A 22,471-nucleotide genomic window follows, 5' to 3' on the forward strand; every position below is an offset into this window, starting at 1 on the left:
TTTCAAGAATGAAACTCTTCAGAATTTTACATTTCTAGTAAAGAAATGATGTAATTCAGTTAAAATGGATTTATAATTAAGGCATGTCACTTGGATCTATGCATGTTTGACATATTCAAATATATTGTGTTTTTGGTTTTGTTTCTTACTTTTTAATTTTATAATAGTTTTTAGTTTTCATTAACATGTCTACACTACTTTAACCACTGGTTGGGTATGACACATGATCTGACCAAATCTAGGACCCCCTTCTGAGTCCAAAGAGAAAATTGCTCATCACTGGAAAATGGCATTGACAGCACTCACCTATAATTGTTTCAAGTTTCTGCTACATCTAAGTTTATATTAGTTTCCTAGGGTGGCCATAAGAAAGTACCCCAAACTGGGTGGCTCAGACAACCTGTCAGTTCTGGAGGCTCAACGTCTGAGATGGAGGTGTTGGCAGGGCTATGCTCTATCTGAAGCCTCTTGCAGGGGGGAGAGTCTTTTCTTGCCCCTTTAAGCTGCCGGTAGCGCCAGGCATTCCTTGGCTTGTAGGTGCATCACTCCAGTCCCTTCTTCTGCAGTCAAATAGCTTCTCTCTGTGTATTTGTTTTCACATCATTTTGTCCCTTCTTCAAAGGATACCAGTCATATTGGACTGAGGGTCCACCCTACTCTAGCAGGACCACATCTTACAGTATCTAATTACATCTTCAATGACCCTATTTCCAAAAAAGTTTACATTCTGAAGTCCTCAGGGTTAAGACTTGAACATATATTTGGGGAGGACAGAGTGCAACCCATAATAAAGTCATCTGCTACAGCATTTCGTTTTGTTTTTCCTGTTACCTTTGATTTGGATTTGCTTTTGCATCTGAAAAGTGCCCTTCCAGTTCATCTGAAAGTTATCATGTGAGAACAGAAAGGATCTTCAGAATCCTATTTATATGTTGACCATCCACAAGGTACAGGCAAGGAAGGATCTGGAGAAGTAATATTTACTAACCCCTGAAGACATGCCCCAGTACTTCCTTCAGCTTTATAGATTGGAAATGTTAGCATCTCATCTGTCAGCAATCAGCTATGAAAAAACCAGAAGGTTGTAACTGACGCCATGGAAAATATATAATACATCTCTAGCTCTTACGAGCATAAATATTGTTTTTGACTTGTGTCTTTTTAGGTTACAGGTGCTTTTAAAGAACTTGTATTCCAAGTATTATAATATTAAAGTCAATAATACATATGACTTTAAAAATCAGCTTGGAAACATATAATATCATCACTTAATATCAAGTTTCAAAATAATTTAAATTAAAAGAGAAAAAGGGGAATGGATCTTAATGGTGTTCTTCTAATAATTTACAAGCTATTATTAGCAGAAATGTAATCTGTAATTCCAAGATACTGCCAATGACAAGTAAAAATTAACAAACATAATTTGGCTTTGAGGTTTTATAAATTCAGCATAAAATCTGGGTGCCCATGTTCTGTTCATACTCCACATAATGAATATATATTCTAAAGCTTCTCTTGCAGAGTTTCAAGTAAATTAGAAACTAGAGGTAGTTGAGAGAAGAAAGAGATAATAAAAAGCAATAGTTAAAGGGGGTAAGATCTATAGTATCACAGTTTAAGAACTTTGATTATAGAACCTGGACTCATATATACTACTTAATTCCTGTGCAACCTTTAGAAAATGACCCAAACTCTCTGTGTCCCAACTTCCCTTTCTACGTATTGACAATGATAATAACACCTAGTATGTAAGCTGGATGTGATATTGATATTATTTTGAAAATGTAGACTTCTTAGAAACATAACTAGCACATAGAAAACATGATGTAATTGTTAGCTCTAATTAAATTTTCCAATCTAAGTTTCCTGTGCATACTGTGGAAGATAATGGAAATATAAAAAGGGCACACATGCTTGAGTTAGTGGATGAGCAACTGATCAATATTTCCATCCAGTTCATCCTTTGCATTTTTTAATGTTTACAATCGGCTGATAGGTGAGAACAAATCGACCATTATAACCCAGAAATCTATGTACACATTATTAAATATGCAAGCATTTTAATACCAATTTTCACAATGAAAAAATGTTTCTTACAAAAAAAGAAAAATAGTTTGGTTATTCCAAGAAATTAGGAAAAATAAATGGTAGCATGTTTTATTTATTTATTCATTTATTTATTTTGCTCATATCATTTGAAGTACTCATCTGCTTATCTCATGTAGCTAGTATGAATGTTGTTAAATCCTGAGTTCTAGGCTAGAGACAAGTACATGGCATCATTCTGCAACCACTGTGATGTTGGGCATTTTTCTCCAGAGTATATAGTGCCCCTGTCTTTACAGATATGATGTTAAATTGAACTAAACTTAAAATAAATATCATATATATTTTGTTTTTAAGATGCTGATATATATTATACTAAAATATCCTTACCTGTCAAACTGTAAAATACCTAGTTTTGTGCAGTTTTTTATTGCCCATAAAACCAAGTTATAAGAAATAATTGAAAGCAATATCTTGATTAAGACAGACATAGATGTGTTATGAAAGAAACAATATGCTTTAATTGACTATATTTTACAATTTAAATATTTTTAAAAATATATAAGTCCTCAGTATAGTACAGTAACTGAGTAATGATAATGGTAGTAGTAATTGTAATAATACTATTACGTTTCTATAATCCAGATGTCTGTCATTCCCTTTGCATTTCTCTTTGAGCTACACACACACATGCATGCACACACACACACACACAACCCATTTGCAAAAAGCAATATGTACTTGGTTGAATGACTGAAGATGTATAGGGTGGTAGAGGATGGGATTATATCACATATTACACAAATCACACATTGAAATCCAGTTTAGATGAAGCACTTTGTACACTTTTCCTTTCCTTGTGCTCTGTTCAGATCATGCCTTGCATTTTCTGTACCACAGATACAGGACCCAAGTCTATCTCTCAGTTTCAACTCCTTAATTTTCCCTGGGGCTCCAAATTCCTTATCACTCAAAACAATATAGTTCTGTTTTATTTATATTCTCCCCCTAAATGTGTATAACCAAATACATCACTTTCAATAGTTACCAACATCTATGTGACTTTCTTAAAAACTAATGGCAAGTTATAGAATATAATAACACCAACATCAAAAACCGATATCTGCAAGAGGGAGGAGATATGGGGATATATGTATACGTATAGCTGATTCACTTTGTTATATGGCAGAAACTAACACACCATTGTAAAGCAATTGTACTCCAATAAAGATGGTAAAAAAAAAAATAAGGCAATATCTGGCACAGTCTTTCCTTTGGCAAATAAGTCTTCAATCCCTGAGACTAGTAGAAATTCTTATCTTCTACCTTCTGCCTTATTTTTTATACTCTCAGAGCCAAGTGAAATCCCACATCTATCTCTTTCCTCAAGTGTGTATGATGTTCATTTTCACCCTTGGTGAGCATTTTTGTCTTCCTGAGGGACATGGGGTTGGATGACAGGGGAGAGTGTGGGAGCATTTTTACAGGAACAGAACAGTTCATCACTCTCTCCTCTCCCATATACGTGTCTTAATTACTATATGACAAAGGTAATATTTCAATCACATTTAAAGTATTTGTTGAGCATTTTTGTTTTAAAATGTCTATTCTCTCTTTATTGACAATGGTAAATGGACATTTAATTTACTTTGGTCTAGGCAGCCCTGTATCTTTTCTTAAATCTGTGCTATACTGCCTGGATCCTATTCAGAATGAGCTGGTAGAACTGAGTGGTCTCAGCCAGTAACCAGTTCTATGCACTAAAGGCAAAATCAAATGTTCTGGCTCTTCCCAAAGACCAGGCTGATGGTGTGAAAACTTGCTTGTTTGGTGTTCTCTCTTAGTTCCATTCCCCAAATCTAAACAAGTGTCTGAGGTTCATCTCTATTATCTGTATCTCTCTCCTGCTTCTCTTAAATTGCCTTCTCCAACAGCAAGAATTCAGGGCTCTCTTTGGGTCTATGGTGAAATCTGAGCTTTGCTAATCTTGCTTCAGTGAAAATTGTCCTTGTAGCAATATGCTCCAAATTTGCTTAATATTCAAATGTATGTCTCACAGGATAATAGCTCACTGAAAAAGCCTTAACAAATGTAAAGTATAGACTTTATTTGAAACATAATAACAAACAGGGTTTCTCCCCTAAGTATTGTGTATGTGACTAGTGTGGTCAGGCACTCAGCTACACAGTAACACATTTATGGTTTTAAGAACATATGTTATTCCAAAACAGACCTGTAATGCTTGAAATAAGGATTTCAGGATGAAGTGACATAAGGTATGATCACATTCCTTTTGGCAGGCTGGCATGTAGGAAAAGGTCATTGGAAGAGAGAAGGTTAATGATCATTTGCTATGAAAAGAAGCATAGAACTCTTCCTGGTGGTTTATTCATATGCATTTTGAAGTTTCTGGGGATATTGATAAAGATTAAGGTAGATAGAAATTTTGTGAATTGAGGGGTAAATTATTGGTGAATTATGGGGAGAGAATAGGAAAGAATTATGTAACTGAATGACCTGACATTCAAAGGAGTAGCTTCTATTTATCATCCATCCGTCTGTCTATCTACCTATCTATCTATCATCTATCTATCTATCTATCTGATGAAAGAAAACTCATTTGGGAGGAGGAAGAAATCCAGAAGTGCCAATAGGGAAGCATTTAATTTTTGACCATCTTCCTCCCATTGAGGTAGAATGGACGTGAGAAAAAAATTAGTCTCCAATTGTTAAAATTATTGGACAAATGGTTTTCTTAAGGAGTAGCCAGATTTTCTTAAAGTCAGCATGGTGAAGAACATGTTTCCTTAAGAAATAGAAGCCAAAAGAGAATTTTCTGATCAGAGAGCAGGATTTACAGAGGATACTATAATGGGTTTTAGTTGGAAAGGAAATGAGATTAGGTCAGATTGGGAAGTGTGCAGAGCAATATGGGAAGACTTGGATTTTATAGGGTCACAGAGGTAAACCAGGGTTTGAAGCACAAGGGAATTTGTATAAATTGTCCCTTTGAGAAAGGACAACTACTTCTTGCATCATGGTTCCTCAGAGTAAAATGAGGGGATACATACACAGACTTCACTCAGCAGAATGGCACCCTTGAGTTTATTAGCAATATTAAAAGATAAACTGAAGCATATTAAGATGTTGAGTTTATCTGAGCAAAAATCCATTCAAATCTGGCAACACCATACCAAAAGTGGTTAGAAGCATTCTGTGGAGGGGAGCTAGGGAAAACTTTTATAGAGAGGAGGTGAAAGCAAAGTAAGGAAAGTCCTAATTGGCTACAGATTAAAGCCTAGTCGTTTGTGCTTGGTTGTCCTTAGGTTTTGATTTCATAACCTTGAGGCATTTACAGGTTTAGGAGTTGGTTGTATTGTATGTGCCAAGGCACTAGAGCCAACCTCAGCTTAAAATTCTCCTTGTTTAATTTAAGAGCAGCCTACATAGAGTTCTTGAAGTGAAATGGTGCTAATGGCTTGGCAAATGTGTTCCTCAGCCTTCTCCCCATTTCATAAAATAACCACCCATGGAGTTTAAGTATGCAAAGTCATTCCCTTGTGACTCTGAGTTTAAACTAGCAGCTGTATTGAGTATATTGATTTAGCTTTTTTCTTCATTTAGATTCTGTCATCTTAATAAGCTGATTCACATTAGGAATACATATTAGAATGAAATATTTCCTTAATGTGCACACATGACAACAGTTTATTAAAATAATAAAAAGAACTACTTGTTCTCAGGATTTAGATTATTATGTTATATATATTTGACTTAAAGAGCCATTTGCTCAATGACTACCTTATGTGAATTCATTTACAAAATTAAAAAAGCAAGAATAAATAACGCTAGATATTTTTAAGCTAACAGGATAAGCATGGTGCTCATGTCTTTGCAGACTTTGTACATATCCATTTTCTTTAAAATTTATTAGAACTGTTACATAAGGAATGGACAGTTAGTCTTTATTTTGAGTTGTTAAGCCTATTACAATTTTAAAGATTTTTAAAAGGGTTCTTGTAGCTAGTCAACATATTTATGTATAATGAGATTGGTAAGAATTGTTTTACCCCATAGATAAAATGCTATTTTAGTGGAAACAAACTAAATGCAAATAAATAAGCATTTGTTTGGGTAGAGGAGGAGATAAGTGAGGACTGTCTGGGAGTGCCATGGTAATTAATCCTATTCAACATTTACAAACCCCATAAACCTGTCAGGTATACAAAATAAGGCAGCAGAAACCAGGTGTTAAAATGGCATTGGCAATGCCAGTAGGTAGATCATAACAGCAACAATTAGCACTTAAAACAGAAAGGTAAGACATGTATTGTTGGGTTAGGTGTAGCTCAGGGCTCCAATTAATAAACAGTAATTTCAATTGTAGCTGGAAACCTTAGTAAGTAGTTTCAAATATTCTTTTTTTTTTTGCTTTAACTCTTCATAGTATCATAAGACAACTTGAAAATTAAAATTGTTTTAAAAATTTTTTTAATATATTGTTTGTAGCATCTTTCCTTTAGAATGTCAAAGTATATTTAAAATGTTGGCATTCATGTTCAGAGAATCCCTGTGAGCCATATAGAATGCCTTAAAACTAAAATAGTTTTCATCCCACCAATGGTTTAATAATTTTATCTCTTCAGCTAGTCTTTCAAAATTAATGTTGGCCCTAATGATTTTTTAAATTTCTTCTAATGTGTTAAGCGTATTACAAAACCTAAAAGGAAACTTAGAAGATATGATTATTTTATGCAATTCTTTTCTTTTAATACACCAGTTGCAGGGTAGCATCAGTTATATATGATTAAACCATTATAATTTGTAATATTAATTATTTACCCTCTGTCCTTTCACATTATTTATTTTTAAGTGCTGTTGAACATCCATAATTATCTTGTTTTTTCAATTGATTACATGTTCCCACTCACCGTTTCTAGAATATTAACTCCATAAGGGAGTCATTCTTACTTCCTAATTAATCTCCAGTCCCTAGAACTATTCTTGGCATATGGTGTTTGTAAAGAAAGGAAAGAAAGAGGGATGGAGGAAGGGAGAGAGGGAGAAAGGAAGAAAGTGGATAAGAAGTAGTCTGGAGGACCAAGTAATAGAAAAGCCAACCTATATTGATGTGGGAGAAACTTAAAAGCCAGTGCCTTGAGATGTGTATTGTTACCACAGGAGTATATTTATTTTCTGAGCCTTGGAATGTAATCTACACATTTGTCAAGTAAAGGACTGAATATATCTACCTCTTCTTAACTTCACAAACGTGATGGACTTTCTTTAAAATAGAGGATCACTGAGCTCTAACTCTACTAAGACCATTGTGATTCTGACACGGGCATGATTAGTTTGAGAAAAATAGTTTCAAAGGATGAAGAAGAGCTCAGATTACTTGAACATATTATCAACTGAAAAAAAATGCACAACGTGAGAGCTGTGAGTTAAGTTTTATTTGGGGCAAAATGAGGACTATAGCCCGGAAGACAGCATTTCAGACAGCTCTGAGAAACTGCTCCAAAGATTTTGGGGGACAGGTCAGTATACATGTGACTTTGGTGAAGAGGGAGTACATGTAATCAAGCACATATTTTTTGCAGAAGGTTTCTGCTGGTCTCGTGAAGGTCACTCGTCATGAGGAGCAGATGTCACTACAAAGGATTTTAGTGCTTTTCTAGATATGAGGAGATGCAAGAATTGAGCTCATAAAATCGGCTCCTGAAAATATGTAACTATTTGGAGACCTGTTCTGCCAGTTTTTCGCAGAGCACAGAGGGCCTCATTTCTGATCTCCACCTGAACTCCCTTCAGGGGGTGTTGAAGGTCAGCAGCTGCAGCAGCGCATGATTTCATCCTTGTAGAGGCAGATGGCAAGTGCCCGTTAGTAGTTGTCAGTATGAGTGGTATATTTCATGAGTTCATCTTTTCTCCTACTCCACCAAGGAGAGGAAAGAACAAGACACAAAACTGGAAGATTAGACTCCTCTGTCTTCCTACCCCCTACACAGATGGTCTCATCACCATGACCTGACTTGAGACCATCAAAATCAACTACATGTATCTTATTGCTTTTATGAGAGTGAATATAATAACCTTGGATGTCCAAGTCATGCCTTATCCCCAGAAATCTAATAACCATACATCTCTTAGCAGGGAGACAATCCTCTACATCTACCGCTGGCACTTTCTATTTCTCTTTCCAGTTTTATTTATCTTTAGATAAGTTATTGTCATCTGAGATTCTGTGTAGTGTACAGGCATGTCTCAGAGATATTGCAGTTTGGTTCCAGACTACCACAATACCGCAATAAAGCAAGTCACATACTTTTCGTTTGTTTGTTTCCTAGTGCATATAAATTTGTTTACACTACACAATACTTTAGTAAGTGTGCAATAGCATTATGTTTAAAAAAACAATATACTTACCTGAATTAAAAAAATACTTTGCAAATGAAATTATGCCTGGCCTCCTAGACTAAAATTTCAACCTAAGATACTTCAATGACAATATATTCAGTGAGTCTGGCCTTGTCAAGAATCTCTAGTTCAGATGTAACACGTGCATTTTGAGGAAGCTCCAGTGGGAAGTCTTTGGAACCAGAGCCAGAAGGTAAATGAAATAAATGTCCTACAAGTTTGGATCCCCAGCACAAGAGTGCTTAATGTATTACTACTTCTATTCTGTTTTATACTTTCTTTCCCCGAGTCACACATTCAGCTTGTTAAGGCTATCAGAACTCCGAATATCTGAAGCAATTTTCCCAGGCTGGTTAAAAGGTTTATAGGAAAGTATCTTCCGCATTTGGAACACCCCAGAGTGTGCCAATGCTCCCATCAAGAAACAAAGGAGAGAAAAAGTTACTAGGAAGCATGTCTTAAGTAAGCTATTTCATTGACCAAAAATGGACTAAATGAGGAAAACGTGTATTTAAAATATGGAAGAATGAGGGAGTGAATCACCTCTCCCCTGTGCATGGGCATGGCCAAGTGTCAGTGAACAAGGATTTTTATAAAAAGCTCACTAGCCAGGACCATGCACTTTTCTAAAGCACACTCATTAAAACAACATATCCAGCTTGAGTTTTGTAATCATGATCAAATCAAGTTCAAGATCAAATCAAAAGCAAGCTAGTCTTATGCCAAAGCCAGTTTCAAGGAAAAAAGTAGGAGTCTGTTCTCTTGGTCTATACATGATTTAACTTGAGTGAAATATTAGAACAGAAATAAATATGAGACATACACTACAATGATGAAAGCTTCTCCCCCAACTTTCTGTTCCATCGTTTCACAAACAGGTACTTGACTAAAAGTCACTAAAAATAGTATTAAAATATCTGACCAAATCCTGGTGTCACTGCATCCTAAAAATTACTGCAGTGCTGGCACTGCAGGTCTTTAGGAAGTGTATAATGAGGTAAGATCAAACACACTGTCCCTCCGCTACCTGGGAAAATTCACTTCCCATTATCTAACAAATAAGAGATGGAGAGTGGCTGAGAGCTCCGTTGCTTTCTAAACAGAAACGCAGTACTTGTTTCCCCATCAGGCTTATAGGAGAGATAGCTTCAGACATTAGATAGTTTTGTTAATCCTTAGTGCTAAAGCCTAGGGCTTTAATCCACACTGTTGACAATAAGCATTTATATGGAAAGCAGATAAATCATTCACTTTTCCCCCCTTCTAAGGCAGCAAATGCCAGCTTAGCCAATGAAATTTGAATCCAGTAAAAAAGAAGAGAGAACACATAATGTGTAAAAGTCGTATTTAGCAGTGCAAGTGCTATCATTGCATGTCACCACTCAGGTGGCTACAGGAGGGGCTGGAGCTTCTAGTGATTCAACGGCTAAGCTCCATCCTCAGAGCTGTCTCTGCAGCTCATCCAAGCGCAGGCATAACAACTTCTAACTTATGGATGTTCCATAAAAGGTCAAAAATAGCTCTTTAGAAATTCCTATCACCAATCCGCCATTGCTGTGACAAAGCTTGAATCATCCTGCTCTACCAAAAGAAATAATAAAGCATCATGAATATACAACTATAATGTGCACAAGCTGGTGTGGAAATCTGCAGTGAATTATTATAATAAGAAGCACATTAAAAAAAATCATTATTTTTAACTTTGATTAGGTCTGAATGTATACTGTATATCTTGCACTTGATGATATGTGTGTGTATAAGCATATACGTGTTTTTATAAGTCTGCACAACAACCAGGATAGATAGAGGTTACTATCTTTAATTTCTGATTGAGAAAAGGTTGAGTGATTTGCCAGATATTATAGAACTATTAAGTGGCCTTGGCATGGTCTGAACCCCCCTAGCTGGCTGACTTCAGAGTCTGTGTTTCGTGATTGCACCAACTTAAAAAAAAAAAACAACACGGGGAAGCAAAGCTCCAAGCAATATGAACCAATCCCTCTGTGGACAAATATGAAAGACCGTGGACACAGCTATGCAGCTACCCAGAATGAAAAGGAATGTTTGAAAAATCTTGCAGACCTCTTTTACCAGACAGGCTATATCTGTCTGGTAAAAAACAGAGTATAAAAAAGCTACTGCCCCAGTCCATGGAACAGAGCACAGAATAGAAAAGCAGTCTGGTGATTTTCCTCACCCATGCTTGGGTAGGTTTCCATCATCAATTGGTGCATTAATTCTATCTGGCTCCTGGAAACAGTCATTTGTTGAATAGCTCCTTTGTGACCCAGGGAGTTAATTCAGAACACCAAATGCCTTCATTTCCAGCTGGGGAGGAGTTTAGGCAGAAGAGAAAAAAAATACTAACTTCATTTTTTACAAATAATAGGAAGATGAAAGTTGGACCAAATTTTCTCACTCTTTTTGTTGGAGAAGAGCTGTTCTATTTTGACATGGGTCACTGAGACATTGGAGGAAATTTTCATGTGCAGGTATTTCCTTGAGTCAATATAAGTGGAGCAAAGGAAATGACTGAAATACAAAATTGTCCTTTTAGTGTTCAGATTTTCTGGGTCCTACTGGGAGATATTTGTATTAGAAAATTTAGGCTAAATTCTAAGTACGTATCTTAACGTCAAAGCAACTAAGTCAAATTTATAAGTATATCTTTGAAACAGTTGAAAATAAATGTCCAGTAACTGAAAACCCAGGTTTCTCATAGGTTCAGTTCTTTGCCCAGCTACAGATTTAAATTACCTATTAAGTGATTTACATATAATTAATTATACTGTAGAAATGTTAAGACAGATATAATTGCATGAATTTAATTTTCTTGTCAGGTGATAAAACAGGAAGAACTTGGCAAGGACCTTTCTGATTGTACTTTGTATGATCTACTGAAATATGATGATTTTAACTCAGACAAGCACCTGGCTCTTGAAGAATTTTATAGAACATTCCGTGAGTATAAGATTCATTCTCTAATTCCTCTTTGTACTTTTTCCTGTTTCTTTACCCAATATGGTGTGTTTGCTTGATCTCAAAGTACAGACTATTTCTTAAGAGAAGTGATATAACAGATAATTTAAGTGTGTGGCTGTATTGAAACGAATGTAAAAGCTAAGGGAGTTATAGTTCTAAAATACAGAGCTGGAAATGTTTGATAACATTTGCTATCAGTTCCTATTGATTCTAGTTTAAGATATTAATTCCACAATGATGCTTCCAAGGTTATTTTAGAGTAGGAACAGCACTTCACTGTCACCATATATCAAAAACTAATTATTTACATAATGGCAATTTTTTTTTATTTTATAGAAAAACCAAAGTTGATTAATAGATAACGTTTGCATATACGTTAACAACAATAATTAGCATAAGAACTGAAAATTATATTTATGTTAAGATACTTTGGAATCAATTATATATGTTTGAAATGCTTAAACGCTTCTTAAAATTTAGTATACTTTATAGAGCAAAGTTGTAAAGATGATTTGGTTTAAAAAGTTGTATGACAGGGCTTCCCTGGTGGCGCAGTGGTTGAGAGTCCGCCTGCTGATGCAGGGGACACGGGTTCGTGCCCTGGTCCTGGAGGGTCCCGCATGCCGCGGAGTGGCTGAGGCCGTGAGCCATGGCCGCTGAGCCTGCGCGTCCAGAGCCTGTGCTCTGAAACGGGAGAGGCCACAACAGTGAGAGGCCCACATACCATAAAAAAATTTTTTTTAAAAAAGTTGTATGACAGGTTATTCATTAAAAATAATTCAAAGAGGGGCTTCCCTGGTGGTGCAGTGGTTGAGAATCTGCCTGCCGATGCAGGGGACACGGGTTCGAGACCTGGTCTGGGAAGATCCCGCATGCCACGGAGCAACTGGGCCCATGAGCCACAACTACTGAGCCTGCACGTCTGGAGCCTGTGCTCCGCAACAAGAGAGGCCGTGACAGTGAGAGGCCCGCGCGCCGCGATGAAGAGTGGCCCCCGCTTGCCGCAACTGGAGAAAGCCCATGCAGAGCAACGAAGACCCAACACAGCCAAAAATAAATAAATAAATAAATAAATTTAAAAAATATTATGTTTATTAAAAAAATAATACTAATTCAAAGAAAAAAGACTAAGAGGCAAAAAACAGAAGGGAAAGTTTTGGAGCTGTGTGTAACAGAAAGAGAAAAAAATACTAAATTAACTGTTTGGTATTTGAAAATCACCAAGTAATCAAAGTTAAATGAGATTTTAGATAGATAGATAGATAGATAGATAGATAGATAGATAGATAGATGATAGATAGATGGATAATCTTATATATATATATATATATATATATATATATATTTTTTTTTTTTTTTTGCGGTACGCAGACCTCTCACTGTTGTGGCCTCTCCGGTTGCAGATCACAGCCTCCGGATGCACAGGCTCAGCGGCCATGGCTCACGGGCCCAGCTGCTCCGCGGCATGTGGGATCTTCCCGGACGGGGGCACGAACCCGTGTCCCCTGCATCGGCAGGCATACTCTCAACCACTGCGCCACCCGGGAAGACCTCAATATTTTTATATGCACTCACATATATAGGACTTTCCAAATATATACATATGTATATATTTCTTTTTTCCAAAAAGGCAGGAAATAAGATATGTACTTGGTGTAAAAATATACTTTTTGGGTTATGCCTCTGTCGTCCATCAGTTTTCTGATATTGGAAAAATTACTTAAATCTCTGAAAATTCATATAAATAAGGATAGTAGTTACCACATGATCATTTTATATTAAAACACTGAATTATATTTTATGTAATATTTGATACTAGCAAAGAAATAAATGTGAAATAGTTGCATGTTACAAAGCTATAAGGCAAGATGTCAGTATGCTCTTCAGATTTAATTAGACTGCATTTCCACTTTAAATTGCAAGCAGAGTACAAGATGGGATATCTCGGTAAACAGTTAATCCTTTAAAGTGTGTCACAAGGCTAGACAACTTTTCAAAGATAACAAGAAAGCAGCATTATCATTCAATGATTATATGAAGAAACTGAAACACAGAGAAGTTAAGAACCAAGTGGCTGAGTTTATTATCAGACCTATGCCAAACCAGTTAAGAAGTCTATGTGTTTGCCACTAAACTTCACCCTGTAGTAGGCATTGTTTTGTGTGCTTAGGATGACAGGAATATTATGGTTTATGAGGAAAAATTGTTTACATTATATTGTATTATATTATATACTATCATGTAAGATACAAGGGGATGAATGTCATAGGAAGGCCTACATAAAATATAAAGTGAACTAAGAATATAACCTCCAGCACTGGGAATCAAGGAGAGTTTATGAAAGTAGTAGCAATTGAATGGGTCTTCAGGATGAGTGGATTTGGACTTTAGGGGATGAGAGATGGAAGATGGACAAAGAGAAGAGTATCAGGGAGGAAGAAATTTTTCTCTACCCTTCTGGGTCCTTTTGGCTGGTCTAAGAATCAAGTTCACATAAGGCAGATTAGCAGGAGAAAATCAAAATTTAATAACATGTATACATGGGAGAGACCCAGGAAAACTGGGTAACTCACCAAAATGGCTGAAACCCTCACCTTAAATACCATTTTCAGCTAAAGACAAAAGAGGATGTTGAGGTAGGGGTTTTGTGCTTCAAAGGGGAGGAAAGCAATACACATGGAGATGGAAAAGTGTTTGGTAAATGAATGTTCTCTCAGCCCTGCACAAACAATGGGACACAGAGAGAAATTTTAAGAAGCAGACTTTGCTGAGTTCTTTTATGTCCACACCCCTAGTTCATACTATGGTAAACTGTGGTGATAGCTCCCTTCCTGGAAGAGGTCCTCTGTCCTCTTTCTTTTAGGCAGTTGGGGGAAAGTTGAAGTTACTCTCCAAGTCTTTTGGGCTTTGATTGTTTTCAGCTTGAAATAATATTAATACCAAAGACAAATTTTGGGGTGGCAGTTTTGTTCCCCTACATCGGCATAAATAAAATCTCTACTGCATGATACACCAGAGTATTTAGAGAAACTAGTCCAACCAGATGATCTCTTCCAGGTCTGAAAGTCTATGGAAATATATCAATTATCATTACTATTTTACTAACTTATTTTATTAAACAAGCAGTCTAATCTACCAACTCCTATCCTCCACTCCCATAATATGAAGATACATGGATATGGCTAAATAAAAGTAGTTGAAATCTATAGCAATAGCAGAAAATATTTTTAATGGTATACAAACTATCAAGCATCAATAAGAATTAAATTGTATGTTTACATAGGATTTTTATTCAAAATATTGTTAATGGTGGAATAGTGGAGCTAGAAACTAATAAATACAATGAAAATAACGTGTGAGTAATATTTTATTTTTATGGTAACACAGCAAAGACTGAATAATGATCCCTGGCAATATCAGTACAAAAGAATCTTCCCTAGAATACTGCTACCTGCACCTATCAAGGGGGAAATGATGCTGTGTTTGGGATACGATTTGATATTGCTAAGGAAGGCAAGGTAGATCAGTATGTTGTAAAGAAAAATATAATTTTCAATTCAGAAATCTGAATCATCAATACAAACTTCAATAGAGACATAGTGAAACATTGTTTTTAAAGGAGCTACAGTGTAGTACAAACTATTGAATTTGGAGAGAAGTAAATCTATATGATTCTGTTAACAACTGGAAGGTAATATGATAGCAATTTTATTGAAATTATTTATAGTAAATGCAATGAAGTTTAATGAAGATTGTAATGATTCTGCCATTCTGTCAAAATTATGTATAATGCAAAAGGTCTGCATTTTTAATATTTTGAATCATAAAGTGATATTTGATAACGAAAACACTTGTCAATCAGCAATCATATTATGAGGTTTTATCTTTTTGAATAATCACAAAATTTTTCCTTAACTATGATGAAATGATGTTAACATAATCATTTAAAAAAGGTAATGTTTTTAAGTAATGCTGGAATTATCTGGGGGTGTTTTAATATTCATTGTGGTCTCACCAAGCAGTTTTCTGCAATATATTTTCAGTGTTTCACCATTATTAAACAGGGTAACAAGCTCTAGAATGACCCTCTAGACAGAGCAAAACTAACTTGTATGGATTGTATCAGCAAGATGTATTTATACTTATATGTGAATAGGAAACATACGTCTATTTCTTTCTCTCCTTCTGTTAAAATACTTCACGACTAAACCCACCTCCGTTTTGTGAAGTTTAGTGACAGGCGTTGTATAATGACATGATGTTAGAAAGTCACTCTATTATAAAATATTAGTATCATGAATAAAAATATATAACAATTGTGAAAAGACAATCTATTTTAAAAGTAAATATGAAGTACCTATGTGTATAGACTGCTGTGACAGTTAAAGCAACTTGAAAAGGTAAGTTTCCTTTCCTTTAGAATGCATCATCTCAGACAGATAATGATAAAAAGGACAGATATAGTAAGGATAAAAAGTAATCAGTGTTTCCACCCAGAATTCATTCCCCCAGAGAGGAGGAAGCTCAGAAAACTAAAAAGTCCCTAAATAAATAGAATCTAGAAGAATAAACTATGGCCAGAGAAGTCAAGGAACTTGTCTTTATCCAGTCTTTATTTACTGGTAGATACAAAGATAAACAGATTTCTTGAGTTCCATTTTATTATTCTTTCTGCCGCCACACAACGTGGAAGAAAGTAAAGGGTACTTTGCAAACAGGAAAATGTTAATGGTAAAGAAAAAAGAACCAGCACATTATCAACTGTTATTACATGATTAGGGTGTTATTTTAGTACTTATAAAGTTTTCCATAAAATAGTATTTTTTTTCATTTTGGATAAGATGAATTATTTTATTATTTTACAGTAAGCATCAGATAACATTCTTAATTTTTCTCAGGAATTTTTGACATTATTCAAAAATCATTTGATTTTTACTAGGATATTTAAAATAAATCGTCACTGCAAGCATCAAATATCTCAAATCATGCCTTGTTTGATTAACAAACTTGGAAATCTATGCAATGGGATCCAATAAGTCTTAAGTGAGATCAGACATAGGTTTGAATATTTAAAAGAAATACTAGGGCTTCCCTGGTGGCACAGTTGTTGAGAGTCCGCCTGCCGATGCAGGGGACATGGGTTCGTGCCCCGGTCTGGGAAGATCCCACATGCCACGGAGTAGCTGGGCCCATGGGCTATGGCCACTGAGCCTGCACGTCTGGAGGCTGTGATCCGCAACAGGAGAGGCCACAACAGTGAGAGGTCCGCGTACCGCACCAAAAAAAGAAAAAAGAAAAAAAATATCTTCCAACAAACAAAAGCCCACGACCAGAGGGCTTCACTGGCGAATTCTATCAAACATTTAGAGAAGAGCTAACACATATCCTTCTCAAATTCTTCCAAAATATAGCAGAGGGAGGAAAACTCCCAAACTCATTCTATGAGGCCACCATCATTCTGATACGAAAACCAGACAAAGATGTCACAAAGAAAGAAAACTACAGGCCAATATCACTGATGAACATAGATGCAAAAATCCTCAACAAAATACTAGCAAACAGAATCCGGCAGCACATTAAAAGGATCATAAACCATGATCAAGTGGGGTTTATCCCAGGAATGCAGGGATTCTTCAATACACCAAAACCAATCAATGTGATGCACCATATTAACAAACTGAAGGATAAAATCCACATGATAATCTCAAAAGTTGCAGAAAAAGCATTCGACAAAATTTCCCACACATTTATGATAAAAATTCTCCAGAAAGTAGGCACAGAGGGAGCTTACCTCAACATAATAAAGGTCATTTATGACAAACCCACAGCCAACATCATTCTCAATAGTAAAAAACTGAAACCATTTCCTCTAAGATCAGGAAAAAGACAATGGTGCCCACTATCCCCACTATTTTTCAACATAGTTTTGGAAGTTTTAGCCACAGCAGAGATGGAAAAGAAATAAAAGGAATCCAAATTGGAAAAAAAGATGTAAAGCTGTCACTACTTGCAGATGACATGGTAATATACAGAGATAATCCTAAAGATGCTACCAGAAAACTACAGAGTTAATCAATGAATTTGGTAAAGTAGCAAGATACAATATTAATGTACAGAAAACTCTTGTATTCCTATATACCAACAACAAAAAATCTGAAAGAGTAATTAAGGAAACACTCCCATTTACCATTGCAACAAAAAGAATAAAACACCTAGGAATAACCCTACCTAAGGAGACAAAAGAGCTGTATGCAGAAAACTATAAGACACAGATGAAAGAAATTAAAGATGATGCAAACAGATGGAGAGATATACCAAGTCCTTGGATTGGAAGAATGAACATTGTGAAAATGACTGTACTACACAAAGCACTCTACAGATTCAATGAAATCCCTATCAAACTACCAATGGCATTTTTCACAGAACTAGAACAAAAAATTTCACAATTTTTATGGAAACATCAAAGACTGCAAATAGCCAAAGCAATCTTGAGAAAAATGGAGCTGGAGGACCCAGGGTCCCTGACTTCAGACTACACTACAAAGCTACAGGAATCAAGACAGCATGGGACTGGCACAAAAACAGAAATGTAGATCAATGGAACAGGATAGGAAGCCCAGAGATAAACCCAGATACATATGGTCACCTTATCTTTGATAAAGAAATCAAGAATATACAATGGAGAAAAGACAGCCTCTTCAATAATTGATGCTGGGAAAACTGAACAGCTACATGTGAAAAAGAATGAAATTACAACACTCCCTAACACCATACATGAAAATAAACTCAAAATGAATTAAAGACCTAAATATAAGGCCAGACACTATAAAACTCTTAGAGGAAAACATAGGCAGAACACTCTATGACATAAATCACAGCAAGATCCTTTTTGACCCACCTCCTAGAGAAATGGAAATAAAAACAAACATAAACAAATGGGACCTAATGAAACTTAAAAGCTTTTGCACAGCAAAGGAAGCCATAAACAAGATGAAAAGACAGTCCTTAGAATGGGAGAAAATACTTGAAAATGAACTGACAAAGGAGTAATCTCCAAAATATACAAGCAGTTCATGCAACTCAATATCAAAAAAACAACAACAACCCAATCCAAAAATGGGCAGAAGACCTAAATAGACATTTCTCCAAAGAAGATATACAGATTGCCAACAAACACATGAAAATGGATACTCAACATCACTACTCATTAGAGAAATTTAAATCTAAACCACAATGAGGTATCAACTCACACTGGTCAGAAAGGACATCATCAAATAATCTACAAACAATAAATGCTGGAGATTGTGTGGAGAAAAGGGAACCCTTTTGCACTGTTGGTGGGAATGTAAACTGATACAGCCACTATGCAGAACAGTATGGAGGTTCCTTCAAAAACTAAAAATAGAACTACCATACGACCCAGCAGTGCCACTACTGGGCATATACCCTGAGAAAACCATAATTCAAAAAGAGTCATGTACCACAATATTCATTACAGCACTATTTACAATAGCCAGGACACGGAATCAACCTAAGTGTCCATTGACAGATGAATGGATAAAGAAGATGTGGCACATATATACAATGGAATATTACTCAGCGTTAAAGAGAAATGAAATTGAGTTTTTTGTAGTGAAGTGGATGGTCCTAGAGTCTGTCATATAGTGTGAAGTAAGTCAGAAAGAGAAAAACAAATACCGTATGCTAACACATATATATGGAATCTAAAAAAAAAAAGAAAAGAGTTCTGAAGAACTTAGGGGCAGGACAAGAATAAAGTCACAGACGTAGAGAGTGGACTTGAGGACACAGGGAGGGGGAAGTGTGGGCTAGGAAGAAGTGAGAGAGTGGCATGGACATATATACACTATCAAATGTAAAATAGCTAGTGGGAAGCACCCTCATAACTCTGGGGATCAGCTTGGTGCTTTGTGACCACATAGAGGGGTGGGATAGAGAGGGTGGGAGGGAGAAACAAGAGGGAGGGGATATGGGGATATATATATACATAAAGCTGACTCACTTTGTTATACAACAGAAACTAACACAACAAACTAAAGCAATTATACTCCAATAAAGACGTTAAAAAAATTTTAAATAAACCTAAAAAAGTAAAAAATAAAATTACAGCTGTTAAGGCAATATAGATTTGAACTATAATTTTAAAAACAATAAGAGCCTTAAATCATTCCCATTTGAAGATAACTTTGTCCTCACCATTGCTAAGGTTACCTTAGTCTGATGTAGCTGGTACACATTTATGTTTCTCTTTTTACCTATATCCAGTGGCATTCTACACTCTCTGATTTTTACACGCTCTGATCTCTCACTGGTAAATTTTGCTTGTTGACCTGTTTGTAAGTTTTAAAAGCAGATACAATTAGATATTTTAGCTTCTTTTATTTCAGGTGAAACACTTCTATTTATTTCTTGAAGTATTGACTCTTTTGTCATATAGATATTGAGAATAAGGACTTGCTTGACAAAGTGAAATTGAAATAAAAAATAGTAAAATGGTAACTCACCAATCTTTCTTATTTTCCACACTTGTCAATCATAATTTACTGTGTCTGACTTAAAATTACTTTCCGCTGATTTCAGCAGCATATTCTGAGATGGAGTTTGCCTGAGGCTGTTTATGGACTTTCAGAATCATTTCTATAATTCACTAATACTTTGGCTTTGTTAATCCCATGTTCTTAATACCATCTTCTCAGAAACTCCTTGAACTGAGGCTTAAGTTGTCCTTGTGTGGTCTGAAACCCTATCCGGATGGCGTCTTCATAGTGGCTTTACTGTGGAGATCCAGGGGACACTGCTGCCCAGATCCGAGCCATTTGGACATGACTGAGTGGCTGCAGATTGGCACCAAAGCCTTTGCTTCATTTCAAAGTATCTCACATTCCCAAAGTGAGTTTGTACTAATGGGATTTAATTTTTAACTGGCCAAAATTGTTCAACAATTTAAAACAATTGGAATGGAATCTGTCATGTTTTAATTACTAGCTGTTCTCTGAATTCCCTTCTCTAGGTTATTCTGAGAGAATGCATTTTATCTAAATTTTCCAGTTGAAAGTTTCTTTATAGGATTCTGCTCTGTCAAGTGATTCTTTAGAGAGGCATTTATCTAACAAGTGAGTGTTATTATGAAATATAAAATAAAGTGCTTTTCAAACTTATAATATCAGATAATCATATGCGTTTAAGCATTTAATCTGTTAAAAATATTTATTTAAAGAATTTGAAAGCTAATACTTAGAAAATACATTTTTGCTAAATTTATTTTAATGAATAGTTATTATTGCCTCATTTATTTTTAACCAACTAAAGGTCTACTCTGTCAGTTAAGTGAGTTCTACTGCTATTATGGAGTAATTCTGTGGTTATAACCAGACAAAACATAAAGTTTTAACAGGCCTTATCCATGTATATAGACATCCTAAGATTTACATTGAGTATCTTAGTTTGAATCCAGTGTATCTTGTTGAAAAAAGGGAAGAAATATATCAAAACGAGAGAAATGGATTTTTGAATTTTCCTAAAGTTTAAGCCAAATTGCAGCTTAATAAAAGGTCTGCCAAAGACTTTGCTTTTTTGCTTGTATAAGCTACCATTTTCCATAACTTTTTTTAACAATGATTATTTATTTTTCTTGTTGTAGAAGTTAAATAAAACAGAAAGGAATGCAAGAGAAAATTGGAATCAATTTTAATTACATCATTCAGTTACAATCACTTTGATATCTACATATATACATATATGACGATTATTCTTATATATTCAACATTTTTTTAATTGTTACTTCTTTTAATTATTAGATATTGGAAACATATCTCAGCATCAACAAATATAGTTTAATATCATGTTTTTAATGACTTGCATTGTGTAAAGATACAATAATTATAAAACTTATAATCATGACATTTTATTACTATCCTCAAACTATTATTCCTCTCCTTAGAGTTTAACACTGGCCCATTTGAAAAATAATACAAGCAAAATATTTTAGCCATCCTAATAGTTTTAAATTTTCTAGCAGTCACATTAAGAACGGAAAAGAAAGAAGAGAAATTGATTTTAATAACACTTTACGCCAACATATCCAAAATATTATTATCACGACCTATAATCAATGTAAAAGTTAAGGAATAATTTGAATTCTTTTTTCCAGCAAGTTTTGAAATCTACTATATATATTATATGTACAACACATCTCAATTGGTACTAGCCACATTCCAAATGTTTAACAGCCACATGTAGTACGGGCTACCATCTTGGAGAGCTAGCATTAAAAATAAGACTATCTAAAATTTTATCCCAGTACTTTAAATAGAGATTACAGAGTGAAGTAAGTCAAAGACAAATATCATATGATATCACTTATATGTCGAATCTAAAAAAAAATGACAAAAATGAATTTACATACAAAGCAGAAATAAACTCACAGACATAGGAAACAAACTTATGGTTACCACGCAGGAGATGGAGGGGAGGGATAAATTAGGAGGTTGGGATTAGCAGATACACAATACTATATATAAAACAGATAAAATAGATAAAACCAGAAAGATCTACTGTATAGCACAGGGAACTCAACTCATTATTTTGTAATAACCTATAAGGGAAAAGAATCTGAAAAAGAATATAAATATATATGTAATACATATATATACACTATATATATGTGTGTGTGTATGTATAACTGAATCACTTTGCTGTATACTTGAAACTAAGAAAACATTGTAAATCAACTGTACTTCAATAAAAAATAAAATAAAATTAAATAAATAAATAAATATGAGGTTAAGCACATATTCTGGTTTGTAGATAATATAATGTGAAATCATGTTCATATCTATTTTTCAGCAAACCAAAAAAATACACACATAGGATAAATGTAATCATCTACGTGACAAAATATACATCCTCAACATAAATAAGATGTTTATTTTAAAAACAGACTTCACTAAAATGTATTCAATACTACCTTCTACCAGTGTCTCCCAAATGTTGTTTATCAATT

At 35.1% G+C, this 22,471-nt stretch overlaps 1 protein-coding gene across 3 annotated transcripts in view; it reads left to right on the plus strand.

The window, feature by feature from the left end:
• FSTL5 (follistatin like 5) overlaps nucleotides 1-22,471 on the plus strand; it is a gene marked incomplete at both ends in the record, with an annotated part of 542,883 nt that overhangs the window by 256,527 nt on the left and 263,885 nt on the right. For all 3 annotated transcript variants that reach the window (XM_082611409.1, XM_082611410.1, XM_082611411.1), the window contains one exon: nucleotides 11,307-11,427. In XM_082611409.1, the coding sequence (XP_082467535.1) occupies nucleotides 11,307-11,427 (121 nt within the window). The remainder of the gene's footprint in view (nucleotides 1-11,306; nucleotides 11,428-22,471) is intronic.

The sequence above is a fragment of the Mesoplodon mirus genome (assembly GCF_964341445.2).
Source record: "Mesoplodon mirus genome assembly, chromosome: 2".
NCBI lineage: Eukaryota > Metazoa > Chordata > Mammalia > Artiodactyla > Ziphiidae > Mesoplodon > Mesoplodon mirus.